The 21,437-nt window shown below is 49.4% G+C and overlaps 1 protein-coding gene and 1 long non-coding RNA gene across 3 annotated transcripts in view; both read left to right on the top strand.

The window, feature by feature from the left end:
• RAB6B (RAB6B, member RAS oncogene family) overlaps positions 1-6,614 on the top strand; it is a 127,899-nt gene extending 121,285 nt beyond the window's left edge. The window contains exon 8 of the mRNA XM_084638910.1: positions 6,302-6,614. Within this exon, the coding sequence (XP_084495036.1) occupies positions 6,302-6,366 (65 nt within the window). The 3' untranslated portion in view covers positions 6,367-6,614. The remainder of the gene's footprint in view (positions 1-6,301) is intronic.
• Positions 6,615-19,263: 12,649 nt separating this feature from the next.
• Positions 19,264-21,437, top strand: part of LOC311526160 — a 42,131-nt gene continuing 39,957 nt past the window's right edge. Inside the window, exon 1 of one of the 2 annotated variants that reach the window (XR_014712957.1) lies at positions 19,264-19,342. This is a non-coding gene — a long non-coding RNA (uncharacterized lncRNA). The remainder of the gene's footprint in view (positions 19,343-21,437) is intronic. The other variant, XR_014712958.1, reaches the window with a different exon arrangement.

Raw genomic sequence — 21,437 nt, forward strand, 5'->3', positions numbered from 1 at the left:
GCCATGAAGAGCTAATAACAAAGAGGATAAAGTGAACCGTTTGGTGGATTTCCTCATGTCTCCCTGTGCTCCCCTCTCATAACCGCTCCTTAGTTATTTGTGCTTCTGGATTACTGCTCAGCCATCCACCAGAGGAGCATCTGAGGGCAGATTTGGGGAAGCTTACAGGGCAAACTGCTCTGTACCCAGTGTGAAGGTAGACAGAAAACGTTCCCTTCCACCACAGCTAGGTTCTGGCAGACACCAGTGCTCTCATTAGACCAAGCTAATTGTCTCTTTTCTCCAATTACTGAATGAACAAAAAGAAAAGCATCAATGTAGCAGTTCCTCCAGCTGGGTGGCTAATGGTTCTGCTCCAATTAAGATTTATTTATTACAGAGAAGTTCCCTCTTTTTAAATTAAACACAGCAATAATGACTCCCCCAGGGCCAGGGGAGAGGGAGCAGCAAATAGTTCCTTAGTGAACAGTGCAGGGAGGCAGTGTTTTCTGAATGAGGACAGCTTGTGTCAAGTTGCTATTGTCCCCACATAGTATCACCAAGGCTTCCCCTGACCTGAGGCACCGGAGTGACAGCCTTGGGCCAATCCCAGTTAATATTTACACAACACTGGCAGCTATTCAATGGCATTTATTATGCACTGCAGCAGGGGGTGTTCAGTACAGAAGCCATTTGAGCTCTCCGATCAATCCCTGTGCAGACGACGGAGGGTTTAAACTGCCCCGGTGCACTGTGACTGCTAAGCCCCAAATCCTAGGGGCTCCTCCCTCCAAAAGGGCATTGATGTCAATGGCTCCCAGTTCAAGGACACGGCTCACCCTGGGCGGGGGGTGGGTGTGGGTTGTGATATCAGTGTATTTACTTAAATCTGTATGGGTTTGCACTGCTTGGCTAAAGCATCATCCAAAAGGGTATTCAGTTTCTGTATGAAGCCCTCACAAGATGGAAACGTTGGTGAGTGCAGCCCCTCCTGTACCCAGGACAAATACAGTTCATGGGTGGGGATTGTTTCCCCAGGGTCGGGGGCACTGTGCAGGTTGGAAGTCAGTGTGACAACTCTAGGTGGGGACTCCAGACTGGTCTGGATGAGGCTGCCCAGCGAGGCAGTGAGGCGCACAGCGACTGACATGATGGGCAGATTGACAGGTAGCGGGACAGGAGGAGGGGAAGGGGAGTTCAGAGTCAAGGGTGGGCAGATAGCAGAGGTGAATGGAAGCGCAGCACTGTGGGAGGGAATGGAGAAGACAGCTGCGCTTGAGGATGTGCCCCTTAATCTGCAATGAGGTGTGCCGGGCTCAGGTTGTCTCGGGGGCAGGTCAGAGCCTGCATGTGGCCCCTGGTGCAGATGGCCAGTTCTGGGATTCCACCCTCCCTCTCCCACACCCTTCCCTGGGGTCTGCCAGGCAGTGGGGCAACCGAGTCAGTGTTCCTGCAGACTACGAGAGGGGACGGAACTGGAGCCTTTAGCTACTCTTGTCCCTCAGATTTGCTGATAGCCCTGAGGGGAGACAAGACTGGGCCCTTTCTTCAAACCCAGTTGCCATGGCCCTGAAGGTGACAGTGAGTCCCTCCCAGCCAGCGATGGGGAGCAATGGAAAACCTATGTGAGGAGTAAACACACCTGACGAAGGAGCTATCCAGGTGCACTTGCCTTAAATTAATGGAGCTAGGGGATGGTTTCTTCTTCTCCAAGCACTGGCCTGGACACATATAGGCAGGTGAGAGGGAGTGTGGAGCAGCAGCCAGCATTGGAGGCCAAGAGAAGCCCACAGAAGTTGCTGACTCCATAGTGCCAGGACTCCGCCCCCCACAACAAAGCACTAGGAGGCGGCACAGAGGGGCCAATGCCTGGGACTGTGCCTGCCAGTTGTCTGGGCAGTGCTGTGAGAGCTGCAGCCTCCTTCAGCCATGACCAGGCAGACTCCAATGTAGGCTCTGAAAATCCTAAATTCCATCCCCAGTTCAGCTAATGGAGCCAGGCAGAGTTTCAGAGCTGAAGGACACTCCCGTTTCACAAAGGCCGGAGGCCTCAACAGCAGGGGAAATCCTAATACTGTCGCAGTGTCAGTGAAAACCACCCGTCTGCCCCACTAGGAAACTGTTCTATGCCATCATTTCACTGAAGGCGCCAGCACCTGGCCCAGGAGGAGATGTCTGGAAGCCTGGCTGGGCAGAACCGTTCCTCCTCACAAGGCAGTGGCCCAGGCTAATGATTCCTGTCCCTGTTACCATGGGAGCAAAAGCTGCCTCCCAGGAAATGGCATGAGCTCTTGTGATGAGGTGTGTACCTAATTAGCATTCCCCTGCAGTGCAGCTCCTCCGATCAGCTGTGCCCAGCACCCCACTCGATGCTGCCTGCTGTGATCCCTTCCCACTCGCAGCCGTGCGCTAGGGGTGTCTTTCCTCTGCCATGCTGAGCTGAGTCCCAGCAACCTCGGAGCAGGCCAGGCACTCGCTCCTGATCCCAGTGGTGTGAAGGATTCTGCAGAGCTGTGAGGCTGCCACCCCCGCAGCCCTATGCATCATGCCCCCCCACAGTTTAAGCCCTAAGACTGAGATTTCCACAGCCAACTAAGGGACCTCAGTTAATCTTCATGGGAATTGGGCATCCAGATCCATTAGGCAGCTTTGAAATGCTCTGCCCAGGTTCGGTGCTCGTTGCAGGCCCTAGTGCAGACAAGGGCCTATGCCTGCCTGCATTGGCCCCACTGGGCCGAGCAGACCTGCTCTAAGCCAAGCTAGAGGACATGGTGCTTAGGCCAACGTTGCCCGCTGGGAGCCCTGTCTACACTAGCACTAGCATTGGACTTGCACTTGTTTCCCGGATGTGCTAAACACTTGCAGCTCCAAGTGAAGTCGATGGGAGCTAGGCACCTAACCTGCTTAGGTACGAGATAGCCCACTAGGCACCCACCTGCATTTTTCAGCGCCTAACAACCTTTGACAATCTGGCCCAGAGAGCCCAGTAGTCAGTTTTCCAGCTTTTCATGGCTCTGTGTCTCAGGCATCTCTCACTGCAGCTGTAATATGGAGTAGGCTGGGAAATAACACTTAGCACCTTCTGTAGTGAACATGCCACAAGCGCAATGGATTATCAGCCCATTGGCGGATCTCTGGGGTGGGAGGCGGGCAGTTAAAAGTGCCATACTCAGTATTGGAGCCAGTGGTATCTGCCATATTCGCTCCTGGATTCTGCCTGGGCCTCTCCCTTTACGGGCCTTCTTCTGGAGCGCAGATCCTCACAGGCGCCTAACTCCCCCTGACTTGGATGGCAAGGACACTGACTTGTCTCCCAACCCCTTTTCCCCAGCACTTGTCCCTCCTCAGCCACCTGCCCCGAAGTCTTTGAAGAAACAGAGCCATGAACTAGACATTTGGACAAATGGATTAAAAACCATGGGAGAGGGCGAAGCAAAGGAATCCCAACCCCATCACACAGCAAACACTATGGGGGCAGGCCATGTGAAACAACGAGCAGGGGTCAGAAAGGCAGTTTTTCCCACCCATGTATTCTGGGAGGGTTTGTTTTTTTTTAATCTCCTTCCTCTGAAGCATCAGTGATGGCCATGGCTGAAGATGGGACATTGGCTGGGGTGTGCCAGGGCTCTCAGATGGCACCATGCATTCTTTTACTCAGGTGCTGGGCTGACTGGTTTGAGTTCAGATGCTCAGGGTCTAACTGATTGCCTCACGGGGCAGAAAGGAATTTTCCCCTAAGTCAGATTGATATGGACCTCGGGGGTTTTCCACCTTCCTCTATAGCATGTGCGTGCAGGGTCACTTGCCAGGATTATCTGGGTCTCTCTCATTTAATCATTTTCCTGCCAGTGATGTCTAGTTTGCATTTTCTTGATGTCACCATCCAGTGATTTCCTCTAAGTCTAGTTGGCAGCTGGTATCAAGCAGGGTTCCCCAGGGGTCTGTCCTGGGGCTGATTTTGTTAAACGTCTTCATTAATGATCTTAATGATGGGGTGGATTGCACCCTCAGCAAGTTTGTGGATGACACTAAGCTGGGGGGAGAGGTAGATACCCTGGAAGGTAGGGATAGGGCCCAGACTGACCTAGACAAATTGGATGATTGGGCTAAAAGAAATCTGATGAGGTTCCACAAAGACAAGTGCAGGGTCCTGCCCTTAGGATGGAAGAATCCCATGGAGTGCTACAGGCTGGGGACTGACTGGCTAAGAGGCAGTTCTGCAGAAAAGGACCTGGGGATTACAGTGAATGAGAAGCTGGATATGAGTCAGCAGTGTGCCCTTGTTGCCAAGAAGGCTAATGGCATGTTGGGCTGCATTAGTAGGAGCATTGCCAGCAGATCAAGGGAAGTGATTATTCGCATTGGTAAGGCCACATCTGGAGTATTGCCTCCAGTTTTGGGCCCCTCACTACAGAAAGGATGTGGACACATTGGAGAGAGTCCAGTGGAGGGCAATGAAAATGATTAGGGGGCTGGGACACATGACTTATGAGGAGACACTGAGGGAACTGGGCTTGTTTAGTCTGCAGAAGAGAAGAGTGAGGGGGCATTTGATAGCAGCCTTCAGCTACCTGAAGGGAGGTTCCAAAGGGATGGAGTTAGGCAGTGCTCAGTGGTGGCAGATGACAGAACAAGGAGCAATGGTCTCAAGTTCAGTGGGGGAGGTCTAGGTTGGATAGTAGGAAAAACTGTTTCACTAGGAGGGTGGTGAAGCACGGAAATGGGTTACCTAGGGAGATGGTGGAATCTCCATCCTTAGAGATTTTTAAGGCTTGGCTTGACAAAGTCCTGGCTGGGATGATTTAGCTGGTGTTGGTCCTGCTTTGAGCAGGGGGTTGGACTAGATGACCTCCTGAGGTCTATTCCAACCCTAATCTTCTATGATTCTATGATTCAGTGCAGGGGCCTCACACACTGGTGCACCTCAGTCCCTCCCAATCTCTCCCATGGCATGTAATAGTCTAGTCTCCTAAGGGGCTGTAATACTTTGGTCGCATTTCAGGTGTTGGGTTTAGTGTGTGAGTGCTGGGTGGGGCTAGTGGCCTGTGAGGTACAAGAGGTCAGATGAGATGAGCTGGTAGTCCCTTTGGAGGATTCACGGAAGAAGCTAGTTTCAGGCAAGATGAGGACCTGATGTCCTCTCTTGGAACCATAAAGGTAGGATACTCAGGTCCAGGAGGCCAGGATTAGCCTTGAGCCTTAACATACCTATCTGTTGAGAAATTCCTGCATGCCGAGGCTAGCAAGTGGCTTGTCACACTGAAGGGGCTGCCTCTCCGCAGCACATCAACCCAGCTCATTATTTTTTAATGTATTTATCTTTGCGCGCGTTGGCAGCCACAGCTCTCGGAATTGGCTGTGGCTGTTCATGTGCACCTCAGTTCAACTCTTTGTTCAGGGAAGCCTGTGAATTATTAAATCAGCTGCATTTAGTGCACAGCCAGATGGAATTGCTGTGTCATTTTAAAGCAGCAGCAGCAAGTGGCATTAGGACCAGGGGAGGTTTGGCCTCCTGGGTTCAACGACATTCGTCACAGCAGAACAAGGGCCTGTAGTCCTGCTATATGAGAGCAGAGTGGGGTACTTGCAATTTTGCTCCCATGTTGTATGGCTAGTGTACACATTTATAGCTTATTTGGCACCTTCCCTAGGAGGAAAAGAGCTGGTGGGGGTGGGGAGGAGGCAGTACCCTACGGCAAAGCTTCCCACACCGCTTCTTTCTGTAGCAAACTCCCCCCTAGAGCCTTTGGAGGACAGGTACATCTCCCTGCAGCCAGAGGTGTAGGTCCAGGTGGGTAGACCTACACACACTAGCTTTGAGCAAGCTCATGTCTAAAATAGCGGTGTGGCCACGGTGGTGCAACGGGCTAGCCCCCTGGGTCCGTGCCTCGACTCCCAGGTGGGCCTGTACGCGGAACAGCTTTCGGATTTTGGTCCCATGTGATTTGCGTTGGGTGCTTTTGTCTTAGAGGATATTTGTCTGCCAACTCCCCTGCCCAACTCAGCACACTTGGAAATCTCTGCCCAGACCAAAGCAGCGGACACTAAAAGTCTGGATGGAAGTGCCTTGACAGAAATTTTGGGGGTCCTCCATGTGAAGCAGAAGTCCTGTAGAGATGGCTTAGGACATAGGTAGGTGGAGATACACAGCACCAACCTGCACTGTGCTTGCTGCCAGTTGGTATATCACTTCCATGACCACTAAAATTAATTCCCACCTGCCAGAAATCAAGCAGCGGTAACTGCCCCAGCACCTAGAATACACAGGTTTACCTTGAGTAATGATATCATCATCTTCCTTAACCTTTCTTTCCTCCATCAGTGATTGACATCAAGTTGGACAAACCACAGGATCCTCCAGCCAGTGAAGGAGGGTGTTCTTGCTAATACAGAGCACAAGATTAGTCAGCTTCATTTGATACCACACGCTTGTTGTGTTGCTTCCTATTGGTTAGCTTCCTAAAGAAACAAATTGAGTTATTGGATGGTGGAGGATTTTTTTTCTCTGTCTCTAGGGAGGGGTGGGTGAAAATGTTCAGATTACATCACTCTTAACAGCTGTTACTGAAACTTGCTATTTTTTTGGTTTGGTTGTAATATATTGTACTTTATTAAAATTGCCAAAACCAGTTCAACATTTAAAAAGGAAAGTTTAAATCATGTGTATACAACTTTTTGCCAGATGAAAAGCAGTGACTTGGGTTTTTTTGGAAAGAGGTTGGTCTTTTGTTTTTGTATATTTGTAAACTTACAGAAAAGCTCCCCAGAATACTACAGTCTGGTTAGTTTCAGCATTCGATATAGGACTTGGCTTGTAGCAAACTAGTCCCTGATTGGTTAAACAAAACGTTAACGGTACAGTAGAAGATTTGATGGTAGAACAAATCATGCTGCAAATATATAAAATAAGTGTGTGATGTGATAGCTCTAACTATATCTCCATATATAGATTTAGAGCAGGGGTGGGCAAACTATGGCCCGCAGGTCGGACCCAGCCCACGAGCCGTTTTAAGCCAGCCTGCAAGCTGTACCACGCAGCTTGGCCCTTGCTCCAGCCAGGGCGCTGGGTCAGGGCCATATCACGGGGCTCAGACCCGCTCTGGCCAGGGCACTGGGTCGGGGGCTGCACCACGTGGTGTGGCCCTGCTCCAGCGCTCCAGCTGCGGCGCAGGGTCGGGGGCTGCACCACACGGCTCCTGGAAGCCACGGGAAGGCCCTGCTCCGGCTGCTACGCAATCCAATGGCCCCCTCTGGTGCTCCAATGGGGACAGCAGTGGCGGTGCCTGCGGATGGGGAAGCCTGGCTGCGCCTCCACGTAGGAGCCAGAGAAGGGACATGTTGCTGCTTCTGAGAGCCGCTTGAAGTAAGTGCCACTCAGAGCCTGCACCCCTGAGCCTCTCCCCACACCCCAACCCCAGCCCCAGCCCTGATCCCCCTCCCGCTGTCCAAATCCCTCGATCCCAGCCCAGAACACCCTCCTGCACCCCAAACCTCTCATCCCCAGCCCCACCCCAGAGCCTGCACTCCCAACTGGAACGTGCACCCCTTCCTGCACCCCTACCCCAGCCCTGATCCCCCTCCTGCCCTCCAAACCCCTCGGTCCCAGTCCAGAGCACCCTCCTACACCCCAAATTCCTCATCCCCAGCCCCACCCCAAAGCCCGAACCCAGTGATGAGCTGCCAAAATCTTAACAACCGGTTCCCTCCTAACCCCAGGAGGGGGTCGTGGCCCATCCCCGCCCCCCCGGGACCCCCATCCCATCCACCCCTGTCCCCTGACTGCCCTCGGAACTGGGCAGGAGGGTCTCGTGGGCCACCGTAGTGGGTGTCCACCCTGCGCCTAAGAGCCAGAGGGACCTGCCGGGGGCGAGGTGGGGAGTCCCGGCGGTGCTTACCTGGGGTGGCTCCCAGGAAGCATCTGGCAGGTCCCTCTGACTCCTAGGGATGGGGTAGCATAGCTGCGGGGGGAGCAGGGGGAGCAGCTGCTCCCCCCACTGATCACATCAAAAGTGGCTGGAGCACCCACGGGGAAAATTTGGTGGGTGCAGAGCACCCACCGACAGCTCCTCACCCCGCGCCCGGCCCCAGTTTGCGCCCGGCCTCACCTCCGCTCCACCACCGCCTCCTCCCCTGAAGGCCCCTGTCCCCTGGCTCCCTCGAATCAGCTTTTCGTGTAGGAAGCCTGAGAGGGCTGAGAAGCGAGAGGCGGCTTCGCGCTCAGGCCCAGGGAGGTGGAGGTGAGCTGGGGCGGGGAGCAGTTCCCCTGCGCGCCCCCTGGGTTACCTGCTGCGGCGCAGCGGCCCTCCTCACACTCCCCACCCCAGCTCACCTCCGCTCCACCTCCGCTTCCCTGGGCCTGAGTGCGAAGCCGCTGCTTGCTTCTCAGCCCTCCCAGGCTTCCCGTGCGAACAGCTGATTCGTGGGAAGACGGGGAGCAGTGGGGGGGAGAAGCAGAGTGGGGCGGAGCGTAACTCAGGGGCAGAGGCGATCTGGGGACGGGGACGCGGAGGGGAGCTGCTGGTGGGTGCTCTGCACCCACCAAATTTTCCCCATGGGTGCTCCAGCCCTGGAGCACCCACGGAGTCGACGCCTAAGGTGCCACTTTTGGCCTGTTGTTAAATTTAGAAGCCCTTGGGACAATCAGTTCTAAAAAGGCTTCTAAATGTAACAACCAGTTCCAGCTCACCACTGCACCCCCTCCCACACCATAACCCCAATTTTGTGAGCATTTATGGCCCGCCATACAATTTCTATTTCCCCAATGTGGCCTTCAGGCCAAAAAGTTTGCCCACCCCTGATTTAGAGAGAGATAAACAGAGGGGGAAATATATGATGGGGGCAGTGTAATACACTTCTTATCTCATGTTTTAGGGGTGACTACCCAACTCCCAGACAGAGTGTTCAATACATGTAAGTCTCACCATCATGCATTACACAGTATTATACCATCCCAGAGGGGGTATGTGCAGAAATACTGATATAGCAATCAATGTTTTTAAGAATTTTTAGTTGCTAATGTTGTATGGGCCTAGTTCTTGAAGTATAATGTACTGGTGGGTTTTTTTCCTCATGCATATAGTAGAAGAGAGACACACATGCTATAGTGACTATATGGAAAAATTACATTACTATCACTTAAAAAGTATGGTTGACCCATAGAATTCCATTCACCATGGTTAACAGTGGCCACCATTTTGCATTTGCCCTTGAATAGGAGTAAGTGCTTGCAAACAGTTGATACCTTTTTTAAAAAAATCCTGTTCCTGTTGGAAAGAGCCTGTTTGAGCCTGGGCAATATTCAGATGTGTTTCACTTTCAGTGGGGATTGAGCACTAAGTGTCCACCCACTCTTCCAGCTCCAAAATGGTGGCCAAAGCCACTCCTGTAGATCACTGCAAAATCATAAAGTTTGTCCAGTGGGGCCACCGTACTTTTCAACTGACTGGTCCATACATGATGGTTGCTCTTTATTATGGAACATTTTCTATATGAGTAAAGAAAGGCAGGTGGTTGATGAATCGGGGAGGTCTTGTCTTCTAAAAAGGGAAGACTGTTTTGGTAACATGGATGTAATTTTTGTATTGTGTACACACATTTTACATATATATATACTTCATAAAGCAAAAATCAGTACATTCATTACGTTCACACAGTATCCTGTCACTCAGGCCAAGTTCTGTACTAAAGATAAGACAATACACTGCAACCCAGGTGACACTGAATTGGTTTAAATTGCTGTGAGGTAACAGGCAATCTTTCAGCAACCACCATTGTTCTCTGTGTTTGTGTTTACACTGAGTGTGCATCTGCACAGCTCCCATATACAGATGGAGTGGATGTGGAGCTGTTTCCATGTGCATTTTTTTCTTGCTTAATGCACATCTATGTGTTATTTTATTGATGAGATGACAAATCACAAGTTATCTGACAATAACAAGAACCTCTTATTCCCACACATTGCATTTTCCACAACTGTTGTCTAAAGCAGTTGCATGTCATAACAACAGTGGGTGAAACAAAAACTATATGGGCTGTGTGGGTGTACGTATGTGTGTGCATGCACCTGTGTGTGAGCGAATGGATGCTTTATATATATATATCCCGCTGTTGTTATGACATGCAACTGCTTTAGACAACAGTTGTGGAAAATAAAATGTGTGGGAATAAGAGGTTCTTGTTGTTGTCAGATAACTTGTGATTTGTCATCTCATCAATAAAATAACACATAGATGTGCATTAAGCAAGAAAAAAAAATGCACATGGAAACAGCTCCACATCCACTCCATCTGTATATGGGAGCTGTGCAGATGCACACTCAGTGTAAACACAAACACAGAGAACAATGGTGGTTGCTGAAAGATTGCCTGTTACCTCACAGCAATTTAAACCAATTCAGTGTCACCTGGGTTGCAGTGTATTGTCTTATCTTTAGTACAGTACTTGGCCTGAGTGACAGGATATTGTGTGAACGTAATGAATGTACTGATTTTTGCTTTATGAAGTAGCTTTCCTCATGCAATATTCCTGTAGAAAAATAAACCTCCCCGCTCCACACACAGATGCACACACACAATCTGGAGAACCTTTAGCTTTTTTCTTTTCCCCTCATCAGTAGCCTTAGAGAAATGATAGCCGAGCTTCAGTATAAGAGTCGTTTGTCTCAATGTGACTTGCAGCCAGACCTGAATATGAGGTATTTAGAATTTCATTTACCTCCTCCCTCGTTGCATTAGTAATCAGTTCTGCTTGGCCATAAGGCAGTTTTCCTACTCTCTCTGCTCCCCCTCTCTCCCCCCAGTCACATCACTTATATAGACTCTCATGTCATGTAGACTTTAATTTTTTCCAGCCTTATACTGTGACCCATTCATTGTGTTAATAACCAAATCTCTTTATTTGCTACATTGTTATCACTGTACTTTCCGCTCCTGTTTGCCTCCCATGCTGTCAGGAATGCAGTGTTGTTAAATTTCATTCTGAAAACTGGAACGGAACCTTGACTTAGCCCTTTGTTGGGGGTGATACTATCTGAGGCTGACTTGTCATTTGTATGCACAAGAGCCAGTCATGTGGAACCTTATGAGGGCGGAAGGACGTGAACCCTCTATGGTATGGAAAATCCCTGGGGCGTAATTGATTTAAACAGTTACCTGTAAGACTCCCTCCAATTTTACTTCTCTAGCATACTTCATGGGAACATCAGAGAGCACTATGCAAATGATAAAACCAGATGAAATGGAAAAAAGTTAGAGAAAAATCAATGCTAACCAAATCATTTTAAAAGGTTTTCTAAGTCTAACTAGGGACTTGCCCTTGGTAGCTATTCATCTCAGTGTCAAGGGGTGAAAGCATGCTGGGGAGGTTATTGTGCTTTGACATCTTTTCAGTATAACTAATGTAGACTTCCGAAGAAAGGCCAGGGCAGCGATGGCTCCAAGAATATCTGCTTTGGAAGCGGGAGAAATGGAACCGCCCTCAGAAGAAGCAACAGTTCTTCCTTGTCAGTCTTCATTCAGAGCCGTAGTATCGGAATGAAAACTATGTCAAGACAATGAGCAGGGATGGATGTAACCATGCTGTGATCATAAAAACCTGAGACTGCCTTTGTCATTGCTACCCCCAAGCCATTGACTCTGCTGCTTTGATGGACCGCTCCAAAGAATCCCTATATGGCAGCAAAAGCAATCAAAGTCATGGTGTTTTAGGCACAGCTAGGTCGGATGTGGAGAACAGGTGGAGCCAAGCCCTGAACAGAACATCTGGCAGCTGCCAGTTCCACAGCAGTGAGTGTTGGCAATAGGCACAATGGGCTGCTGTCTCCTGCAGGGCCACTGGGTGTCTATGTGGCACTAAGGATACTCTAACAAGAAACAGGAGACCTACTGTGAGGCCTGTCCTTCCTGCAGCACTCAGACAGACACCTCATCCCCATCTCAGGGATGAAGGAGAATGTGGGGCCAATGTGAGGGAGTCGGAACAGCCCCTACTGGAGAAAGACAGGCCCCTAATGGATCCCAGAGGGGAAAGGAAAAAAAGAATAGACTCTCCACTCCAGAAGACAGGAAAAAGCTATGGGATCCCCCTTCTCCCAGAGGAGAAAACAGGCCCCTGGCATTTCAAAGGGGAGCAATATGAGAGAGAAAAAAATGGTGGAGGAAGGTGAGAACACAGGGAACGAAAGGGAAAGGGGAAAGAAGAGCTGAGAGGGAGAGAAAGGGTTAAGAAAGCAGGGAGGGAGAAAAAGAAACTGAGATCAATGTACCAGGAAGGAATGTGAGAAAATATAGATGGGGAAGATAGGGAGATGACAACTAAGGAGGTGAACACAGGTTGAATCAGATAGAAGAGAAACCTGAAGAAATGCCCTGGGTGCATTAGAAATGCCAGAGAGAGCTAGTCAGATGAAGGAGAGGAAAATGGGCAGAGAAAAAAAATAATTGAAATGTTCTCAAATTCACAGACTAACTAGACTGAAGAAAAGAGACAGTGCAGGGGGGAAGAAGAAGGAAGGATAGATTTTAATTCCACTGAAAAGCTTAATGTCAAATGTTACAATAAGGTACACATAAATGTTATTTTTTAGATATATGGGGACATGGTAGTTTAGGGGCTTGGGAACCATGTTTGGAGATGGGATGTGTGAGTGGGGAGCATAGGATAGGGATCTAGCATTCATGTGCATGGGGCTACAGATTAATCCCAGGGGAAGTGCCTTCCCAGTGGTGATATTGCACTGGGTGATGTTTATACCCACTTTTGCAAGCATATTATGGGAAATATGCAAATAAGTTTGGAGGCCCAATGGTTTTGATTGATATGAACCTCATTTTGTCTCCATCTGCCCCAGAACTAGAAAGCTTTTATGTACATCTGACACCAGAGACCATTGGTGTCTACCACCAATAACTTATTGACCCAAAGGTGCATGTAAATCTAGACAAGCAGAAACCAAACTCTCCCCAGGGACATCTTTGAAACCATACATGTAATGATAGAAGAGCAAGGGCCCAAAGTAACAAACTGCAGGTGTTCAGGCAGATAAGACTGAAGCTAGGTGAGTCCATACCAGATAAATGAATTAATGCAATGCTCCAAACATTGTGTCCCACATAAGAGTGCAATGGGAACACAAAATCCCAGAACTGCAGATATCCCTAGAGCACCACCGCTTCCCACAGCTCCCATTGGCCAGGAATGGTGAACCGCGGCCACTGGGAGCTGCGAGTGGCCGTACCTGCAGACGCTCAGGTAAACAAAGTATCCTGCGGCCCGCTAGGGGCTTACCCTGAACAAGCCGCGAACCAAGTTTGGGAACCCCTGCCCTAGAGTAGTCCCCCATGCTTTTAGTGGGGAAAGCCAACAGCAGACTGAGATCTGTTAAATAACTTATTCTATTAGCGATGCCAATGGAATTAGGTTTCAGAGTAACAGCCGTGTTAGTATATATTCGCAAAAAGAAAAGGAGTACTAGTGGCACCTTAGAGACTAACCAATTTATTTGAGCATAAGCTTTTGTGAGCTACAGCTCACTTCATCGGATGCATACTGTGGAAAATACAGAAAATACAGTGGTCTTCTGTATTTTCCACAGTATGCATCCGATGAAGTGAGCTGTAGTTCACGAAAGCTTATGCTCAAATAAATTGGTTAGTCTCTAATGGAATTAGGTGGTTGTCTCCTTCTCAAATATCTGTTAAAGGGAATGTGGTAGTTAACACAATTTCCCCAGAGAACCTAGTTTTCCTTACAAACTCATATCACTTTAAAATAAGACAATACCTTCTCTTCCCCCGCACCCCACCATTGGCCTGGAACAGCGAACCGCGGCCAGTGGAAGCTGCGATCAGCTGAACCTGCGGACACTGCAGGTAAACAAACCATCCCAACCCGCCAGTGGGTTTCCCTGATGTGCTGCGTGCCAAAGGTTGCCGATCCCTGACTTAGAGTCAGATAACTGGACACTTTTGGGACACGGCAAAACCTCCAAAAAGAACATATGAGAACCATTAAACCCACATGATGGCATATGGGAGATTTAGGAAGTCCCAGACCCTTGCAAATTGTAGTCAGGGCACCAAGAAAGGAAGCAGAATCAAATTGTCTCTACTTTCTCAGGGAAGTCAAAGGAAAACACACTAAGGCTGTGGGGGGTACAAAGGGGGAGTGAGGAACATGTTACAGGATGATTTTCCAGGCTAGGATCCTGGCCAGTCTGTTGCCATTAATAAATATGAGACCCTTGAACAGCAAAACCAGCTTCTAAGAGGAGAGTGACAGGAGAGAAAGCCATAGCCATGTTACATGGCTACAGTGGCCCCAGAATGTGACACAGCCCCCTCTGTTTTGACACTGAAGTTCAAAGTCCTCAAAGAATCAATCCTGAAGCACTTACATGAGAGGAAAGTGATCAGGAACAGTCAGCATGGATTCACCAAGGGAAGGTCATGCCTGACTAATCTAATCGCCTTCTATGATGAGATTACTGGTTCTGTGGATGAAGGGAAAGCAGTGATGTATTGTTTCTTGACTTTAGCAAAGCTTTTGACACTGTCTCCCACAGTATTCTTGTCAGCAAGTTAAAGAAGTACAGGCTGGATGAATGCACTATAAGGTGGGTAGAAAGTTGGCTAGATTGTCGGGCTCAACGGGTAGTGATCAATGGCTCCATGTCTAGTTGGCAGCCGGTGTCAAGTGGAGTGCCCCAGGGGTCGGTCCTGGGGCCGGTTTTGTTCAATATCTTCATAAATGATCTGGAGGATGGTGTGGATTGCACTCTCAGCAAATTTGCGGATGATACTAAACTGGGAGGAGTGGTAGATACGCTGGAGGGCAGGGATAGGATACAGAGGGACCTGGACAAATTGGAGGATTGGGCCAAAAGAAATCTGATGAGGTTCAATAAGAATAAGTGCAGGGTCCTGCACTTAGGACGGAAGAACCCAATGCACCGCTACAGACTAGGGACCAAATGACTAGGCAGCAGTTCTGCAGAGAAGGACCTAGGGGTGACAGTGGACGAGAAGCTGGATATGAGTCAGCAGTGTGCCCTTGTTGCCAAGAAGGCCAATGGCATTTTGGGATGTATAAGTAGGGGCATAGCGAGCAGATCGAGGGACGTGATCATCCCCCTCTATTCGACATTGGTGAGGCCTCATCTGGAGTACTGTGTCCAGTTTTGGGCCCCACACTACAAGAAGGATGTGGATAAATTGGAAAGAGTCCAGCAAAGGGCAACAAAAATGATTAGGAGTCTGGAACACATGACTTATGAGGAGAGGCTGAGGGAACTGGGATTGTTTAGTCTGCAGAAGAGAAGAATGAGGGGGGATTTGATAGCTGCTTTCAACTACCTGAGAGGTGGTTCCAGAGAGGATGGTTCTAGACTATTCTCAGTGGTAGAAGAGGACAGGACAAGGAGTAATGGTCTCAAGTTGCAGTGTGGGAGGTTTGGTTGGATATTAGGAAAAACTTTTTCACTAAGAGGGTGGTGAAACACTGGAATGCGTTGCCTAAGGAGGTGGTGGAATCTCCTTCCTTAGAAGTTTTTAAGGTCAGGCTTGACAAAGCCCTGGCTGGGATGATTTAATTGGGGATTGGTCCTGCTTTTGAGCAGGGGGTTGGACTAGATGACCTCCTGAGGTCCCTTCCAACCCTGATATTCTATGATTCTATGATTCAGTTGCTCTTACAAGAAGACAGAGCCTCATCCTATACCCAGACATCTCTCTACAGCTCTCCATCCCTCAGTGCTCTCCCCTTTCCTCTATGAGCCTAGATTGCTCCCACTCCAGACGATCTTGAAGGTTCAGAAGGTGACACTCTTCCCTCTCACTCAGCCCAGAACCAATACCACAGCTCCGTGCTGAAGGGCTCCATGCTGTTGGAGGTGTCCTTGTTCACACTTGTGCTTGTTGAAAAAAAAAACTCCTGTCATTTTTTGCATCAGGAGGGCTGTTCGCTCTGGCCAAATTTTTATGAGAGAAATTACATTCTACCTAAATTCTCCCAGGAGCATCAGTTGTATGTGATATTATTCCTCACTTGATGTCCTAAACTGTTCTGTTGTTCTCCTGCATGTGTTACTAAAAAGTTGCTATGGTCAACTTCAGCGGTGCCCTCATTTCAGCTATGACTTGATTCCTGTATGTACTGGGTATAGTTTGTGTTTCACTTTGAGGGATGGAAGATCATGCATAAGTGTCAGATTATCAACGCCTCCACACCAGCCAATTGAGCAAATAGCACCAGGATTCTTTGCAGCTATTCAACATGAGGGATGAAACGAAATGTACTAAATGCACAGAGTTCTAGCCTCTGATTTCAACCCTTACAGCTGGCAAAAAGATGCACAAATAAATCCAAGGCATTGCTTTGGGGTCATCAGAAAACAAGCCAAGAACCTACCAGCATCAGGATTTAAAGTGGCTCATGTCAAAAGTAAGTTCCGATAAGTGTAAGAAACAAATTAAACATTCACAGTGATGGTCAAATGATAAATGGAATGAGCATAAAATTGAAAACTTAATCAAAACCAACCCACATGGGGAAATTACAAACTAACTTGAAGGAGCTAAACCTGGTTCTTTACTGGGTACATCAAAGTTATCACAAAGGAAGCCAAACAGCTGCCGCCTTGGATCGGTCAACAAGCTTTTAAGTTACTTCACCAAAGCGATGGCTTTCTTGGCTCGTGAGGCCAAAATCACATTGTGGGTTATCAATTGAGTAGCCCTTCTCCATCCTCTCTTCTCACCCTTCTCATCTTCCCTTTCTACTCCTCACTCTGACTCCTCCCTCATCACTTGACTGGCTGTAGGCAGTTCTCATCATGGTGTTTCAGTTTCTTTTTGGCTCAGAGGGTGCAGACTGCCATGTTAACCTTCCATAAAACTGTGTATAAAAGACTTAGCATGTTAGTCAGACAAACAATAAACTGACTTCTTCTCAAGCACAGTCTCTTGCGTGGTTTTTTCAGTGACAGAACGTACTCTCCCAATGGATTGTTTCCAAGGGCTGCCTTATTAAAGCCAACATCTATGTAACCCACTGGCCAAGTGGATCATGTAGGATACTGCTACTGCTACCAGATAATGGAGTTAATCTTTTAGCTCAGGTGGTCTTTGTTTGTGCTTTTGGTGGTTAGTTCTGTGAGGGGGTCACTCATCACTATACCTACAAGTGCTGGTTGGGCAGAGATCTCAGTTAACCTTTCTGTGCTCGTCATTCTAGTAAAATCCCACTGGCTCAGCTGTATTAACGTCAAGGATCCAGTTCAGACCCCTCTGGGTTCGTTCCGCTTATGTGTCACTATGGCAAGTCTGAACTAACAAAGAGCTAGTACAGGCTACTTCCCAATTCCCTGCCTCCAGGAGTCATGCATGGACCACAGAAGCCAGGCAGTACTACGGGGAATAAAGTCAAGGGAGTCAGCCCATCACACCACCATTAACAGGGCTGGTCAAAAATTTTCCCTCAAAACATTTTAGAGATGGAAAATGGCTTTAGCACCAAACAGAAATTTTTGCCAAATTTTTTTTCAAAAATTGTCAGGTATTCAAAAAAAAATTCAGTTTGGGGATTTTTAATGAAACCTTGATAAAAATGATAATTTCCTGACCAGCTCCAGTGGTTATCAAGTTAACTATGACCACAGAGGGGCTGTGAGTACCTGTGGCTGAGAGACCCAAGCTCACACACTGCATGACAAATAATCACTGGCTCTTTACCAGGATCACTTCATTCTGCTTAGGTCTTGGAGCCAGCAGCATTACACCCTGGATTGAATCGGGCCGAGCGTAATCAGTGCATTGATAATCATGCTGCGTGGTGTTTGTCATGTTTGGCCTGTTAAACTGGCAGGGTCTGGAAACCTGATTCACACGCTCAACTGTTCTCCAGAACAAATGTCCAGGCCAGGCTATGAGAAATGCACCTGGGGGCTGGTTAACAAACCCGGACTCTGGACTGGATTCAAAACAAAGAATGTGAGTGTGTATCACTAACTCCTGCAGATCTGATGGGCCTTCTCATTATTGCTAAAACAGTTCCCAGGTGCTCTGGCCCAGGGAGGCTGTGGAGGGTGGGGTGCCAAGAAACCATTTAAGTCTCCCCTTCCCAAGATCCAGTTCTACCCCACTACTGTTGCCACCATAGTTTAGAGCTTTCTCAGGTCTGCTCTAAATTACAATGGCTGGTTGTAGCCCTAAGCTACAACCCCTACAGCCCAGTCAGGGATAACCAAAGTATAGCAGCATTCTGGTTATGCCCCCATTCTCCTGGTCATCCTCCAAGATAGGGAGTGCAGAGCTGTGTGTAGGATCCAGCTGAGCCAGCTCTACACCCTCCAAGAATTCCTTCACCCTGGGGGGATCCCTGGGTAGCTGACTAAGCCAGCTTTCCAACCGGCTTTGCGCCTCTGGAGCAGTGTGAAGCAGCCAGAGCAGGACTAGCCCTCTCTCTGTTTCGAAGCCACCGCTCACTGATTTGGATCCAGGTTGGCTGAGTGATCCTGGAGTTTGCATCTCTGGCCTATACAGGGAATGTAGGTTTGGCCTCTTCACTCTTGCACCTTGTGTAGCATTTACATCTCTGCAAAGAGAGTATAAAATGGGTGTGCAATGCTGCCAGATCAGAATGGCAGTGTCTACACTCACTGGGCAGAGTGGACTCCTATTTTTTGTGGGGAATGTTTTTCTAAACTTCCTACAGATTTATTTAAACAAAACGAAACAAAAAAACACACACACAAAAAACAATTCTAGGTAAAACATCGGGGGAGGGGGCATTTGATAAAAACATTGATTTTTTTTTTTATAATAGCAAATGAAAAAAAACATGTACTTATACCTGGTGGTGGTGGGCCCTGTTTAAAGGTCCTAGACACCATTTGACCCTTCCTCTCTCCATAGTATAATAAAAGAGCTAATTTAGACTCAATTGAGAGTCTTATTACATGCTGCAGAGCTGAAATCACTGATACTTAGGTCTAAGTATTACACCTACTTTGGGAGAGTGTATCTATTGCAAGAAACTGCCCAGTGTGCACCAGCAGTGAGGCTCCCTCACTAACAGCTGAAATCACTGTGTTAAGTGCTGGGTCCTGAAGACATCTTGTTGAGTGGTCAGCTGGGTGGCTGGTGGAGAGGCATGGCAAGTGGCCAGCAGGACAGCTGGTAGAGAAAGCCAGAGCAGAGCCCTGCAGAGAAGTGCAGCAATTGGCTGGCAGGGTGAGGAGCGAGTGCCTGAGCAACAGAGCATGTAAGGTGCCTCCTTACCCCCTCCCCCTTCCACCCAGGGTGGGAGGTGAACTCTGCAATGAACCTCTGAACTCTGGGGCTGCACTGGCCAAGGACGCATAGCAACTGTGAGTGGGGAGCACAGAAGGGATGGGCACATTAAAGGGATTTTTGGGTTGCTGGGCTTAAGACCCTGAGGGGAAAAGGACACTGCCCAACTTACTTTTGCTGATGGTTTGTGTTTATTAACCCTCATTGCGGTGTTTTCCCAAATTAATGCTGAGTTACTTTCCTCCTCTTATTAAAAGGTTTTGCTACACTCAGACTCTGTGCTTGCAAGAGGGGAAGAAGAAGTTACTCACCTTGTGCAGCAACGATGGTTCTTCTTTGAGTGATTGTTCACGTCCATTCCAATTAGGTGTGCGCACGCAGCGTGCACAGACGTTGGAAACTTGTTCCCTTAGCAGCTCCCTAGAGTGGTGCCCTCATGGTGGTGTAAATATTACCCTGCCGGCCCGGCCCCCCCTTCAGTTCCTTCTTACCGTCCGTGGAGGCGTTGGAACGTTCTCTCTCTCTCTCTCTCTCTCTCTCTCGCTTGCGAGTGATCCCTTAGCCTTTCAGTCTTCTAGTTAGAGTAGTTCTTAGATAGTTATCAGTTGATTAGAATTCCTTTGTTTTCAGGTGTCTGGAAGCCAGTTCCAGCACCAGCCCTGGGCTGCAGGGCATGCCACAAGCCCAGGGTTTCAAAGCTTGCACCACGTGCCGCAAGTCTATGCCTAACAGCGACCCCCACGACTCCTGTCTCTGGGGTCTGGGAGAGTCTTATCAGACAGAGCGCTGCAAAATCTGCAAGGCCTTTAAGCCACGCACCAAGAAAGAAAGAGACTTTCGCCTTAAGCAGTTGCTCAGGGAGGCTGTGTTACAACCACCGGCCTCTGACCGACTGACACCGGCTTCTTCAGTGCAAAGTGCCCTGGCATTCATGCGCGACCCGGCACCGCAAATCACCGGCACCGAGACGGGACGACCAACTTCAGCACTGGTCGACCTCTCCAGCACCAACTAAGCGGCACAAGCAAGGGGAAAGAGGACGCTCTCCCCAAAGAGCTACTAAGCCGCTCAAAGACGCCCCTGGCACGCAAAGACATATTGCGGACCCAAGCCAAGAATCTGCACCATCGACTCCAGCACCTCAGGCCCCATTGAGTCTGGTACCCAGAGGATGCAGTGCCGACGAAGGGCTGGAGGAGGTCCTCAAACACCCCTCCACACCCGACACTTTCGAGGCAGCAAAAGACCTCATTGAGTTGTTGGCGCCAAACCCCCTCCCATGCAGGGAGAAGCCTTCGGCACCACCTAAAAGGGTGCTGTCCAGAGGGATGCCGGCAATGATGCGCCGCTTGAGGTCACTATCTGGGCACTGCTCACAGCACCACTCCCGTTCGAGCTCAGCGTCCTATTATTCCCTGGTGCCCACGACCCAGCGTGAGGTTACAGCACCGGAGGCGAACCAGCCAGCAGCGCCCTCAGCGACTGCACGCCGGTCCTTGACACTATCAGTTGCCCAGCACCAGAGTACAGCACCGATGACCTCACTGGAACTGAGTGTGAGACACTGATCCTAGTCCAGAGACTCCCAGTACTGTTCACAGTCCCGGTCAGCCAGGCACTGCTCCCCGGTTCCCTGGCACCCTGCGACCACTCAATGTTTGGCACTGCTCTGGTCCTCTCCGTCAGCATTCTCCGGCTCCGAGGTTGACTCCTGTTGCTCTAGCTATAGCAGAAATCGAACAATAGCCAGCAGAGAATCCCAACCAGCATGGCAGCCACAATGGCCTCCTCCAAGTCAGTGGCCCTTCTGGACCCCATGGGCCTAGCACCAGCAACAGGGCATCTCCTCCAGAGCCTCTAGGTCCAGACAATCTATGCGATGCCATTCCAGGTCGCCACACAGGCACGCATCAAGGACAAGGGAGGCCACTCTCTCTAGGCTGCCCCTGGACCCACAAGAGCAACCGGCGCCCCCAGACCCAATACCCGAGGTGGCACCAAGCTCTGCGACACTCCGAGAGGTGTCAGCCCCGCAGGCCCCTGAAGTATCCCAGGCATATGAGGACGCACTGGAGGGTCTAGATGAGGGCAACTTGCAGCACCTCACTTCCTCCTCTTCCCCAGATGAGGCAGTGGAGGGCACATCAGTCTCAGGACCGCCACTGATCGACC

The sequence above is a fragment of the Lepidochelys olivacea genome (genome assembly GCF_965140295.1).
Source record: "Lepidochelys olivacea isolate rLepOli2 genome assembly, chromosome: 9".
NCBI classification, from domain to species: Eukaryota; Metazoa; Chordata; order Testudines; family Cheloniidae; genus Lepidochelys; species Lepidochelys olivacea.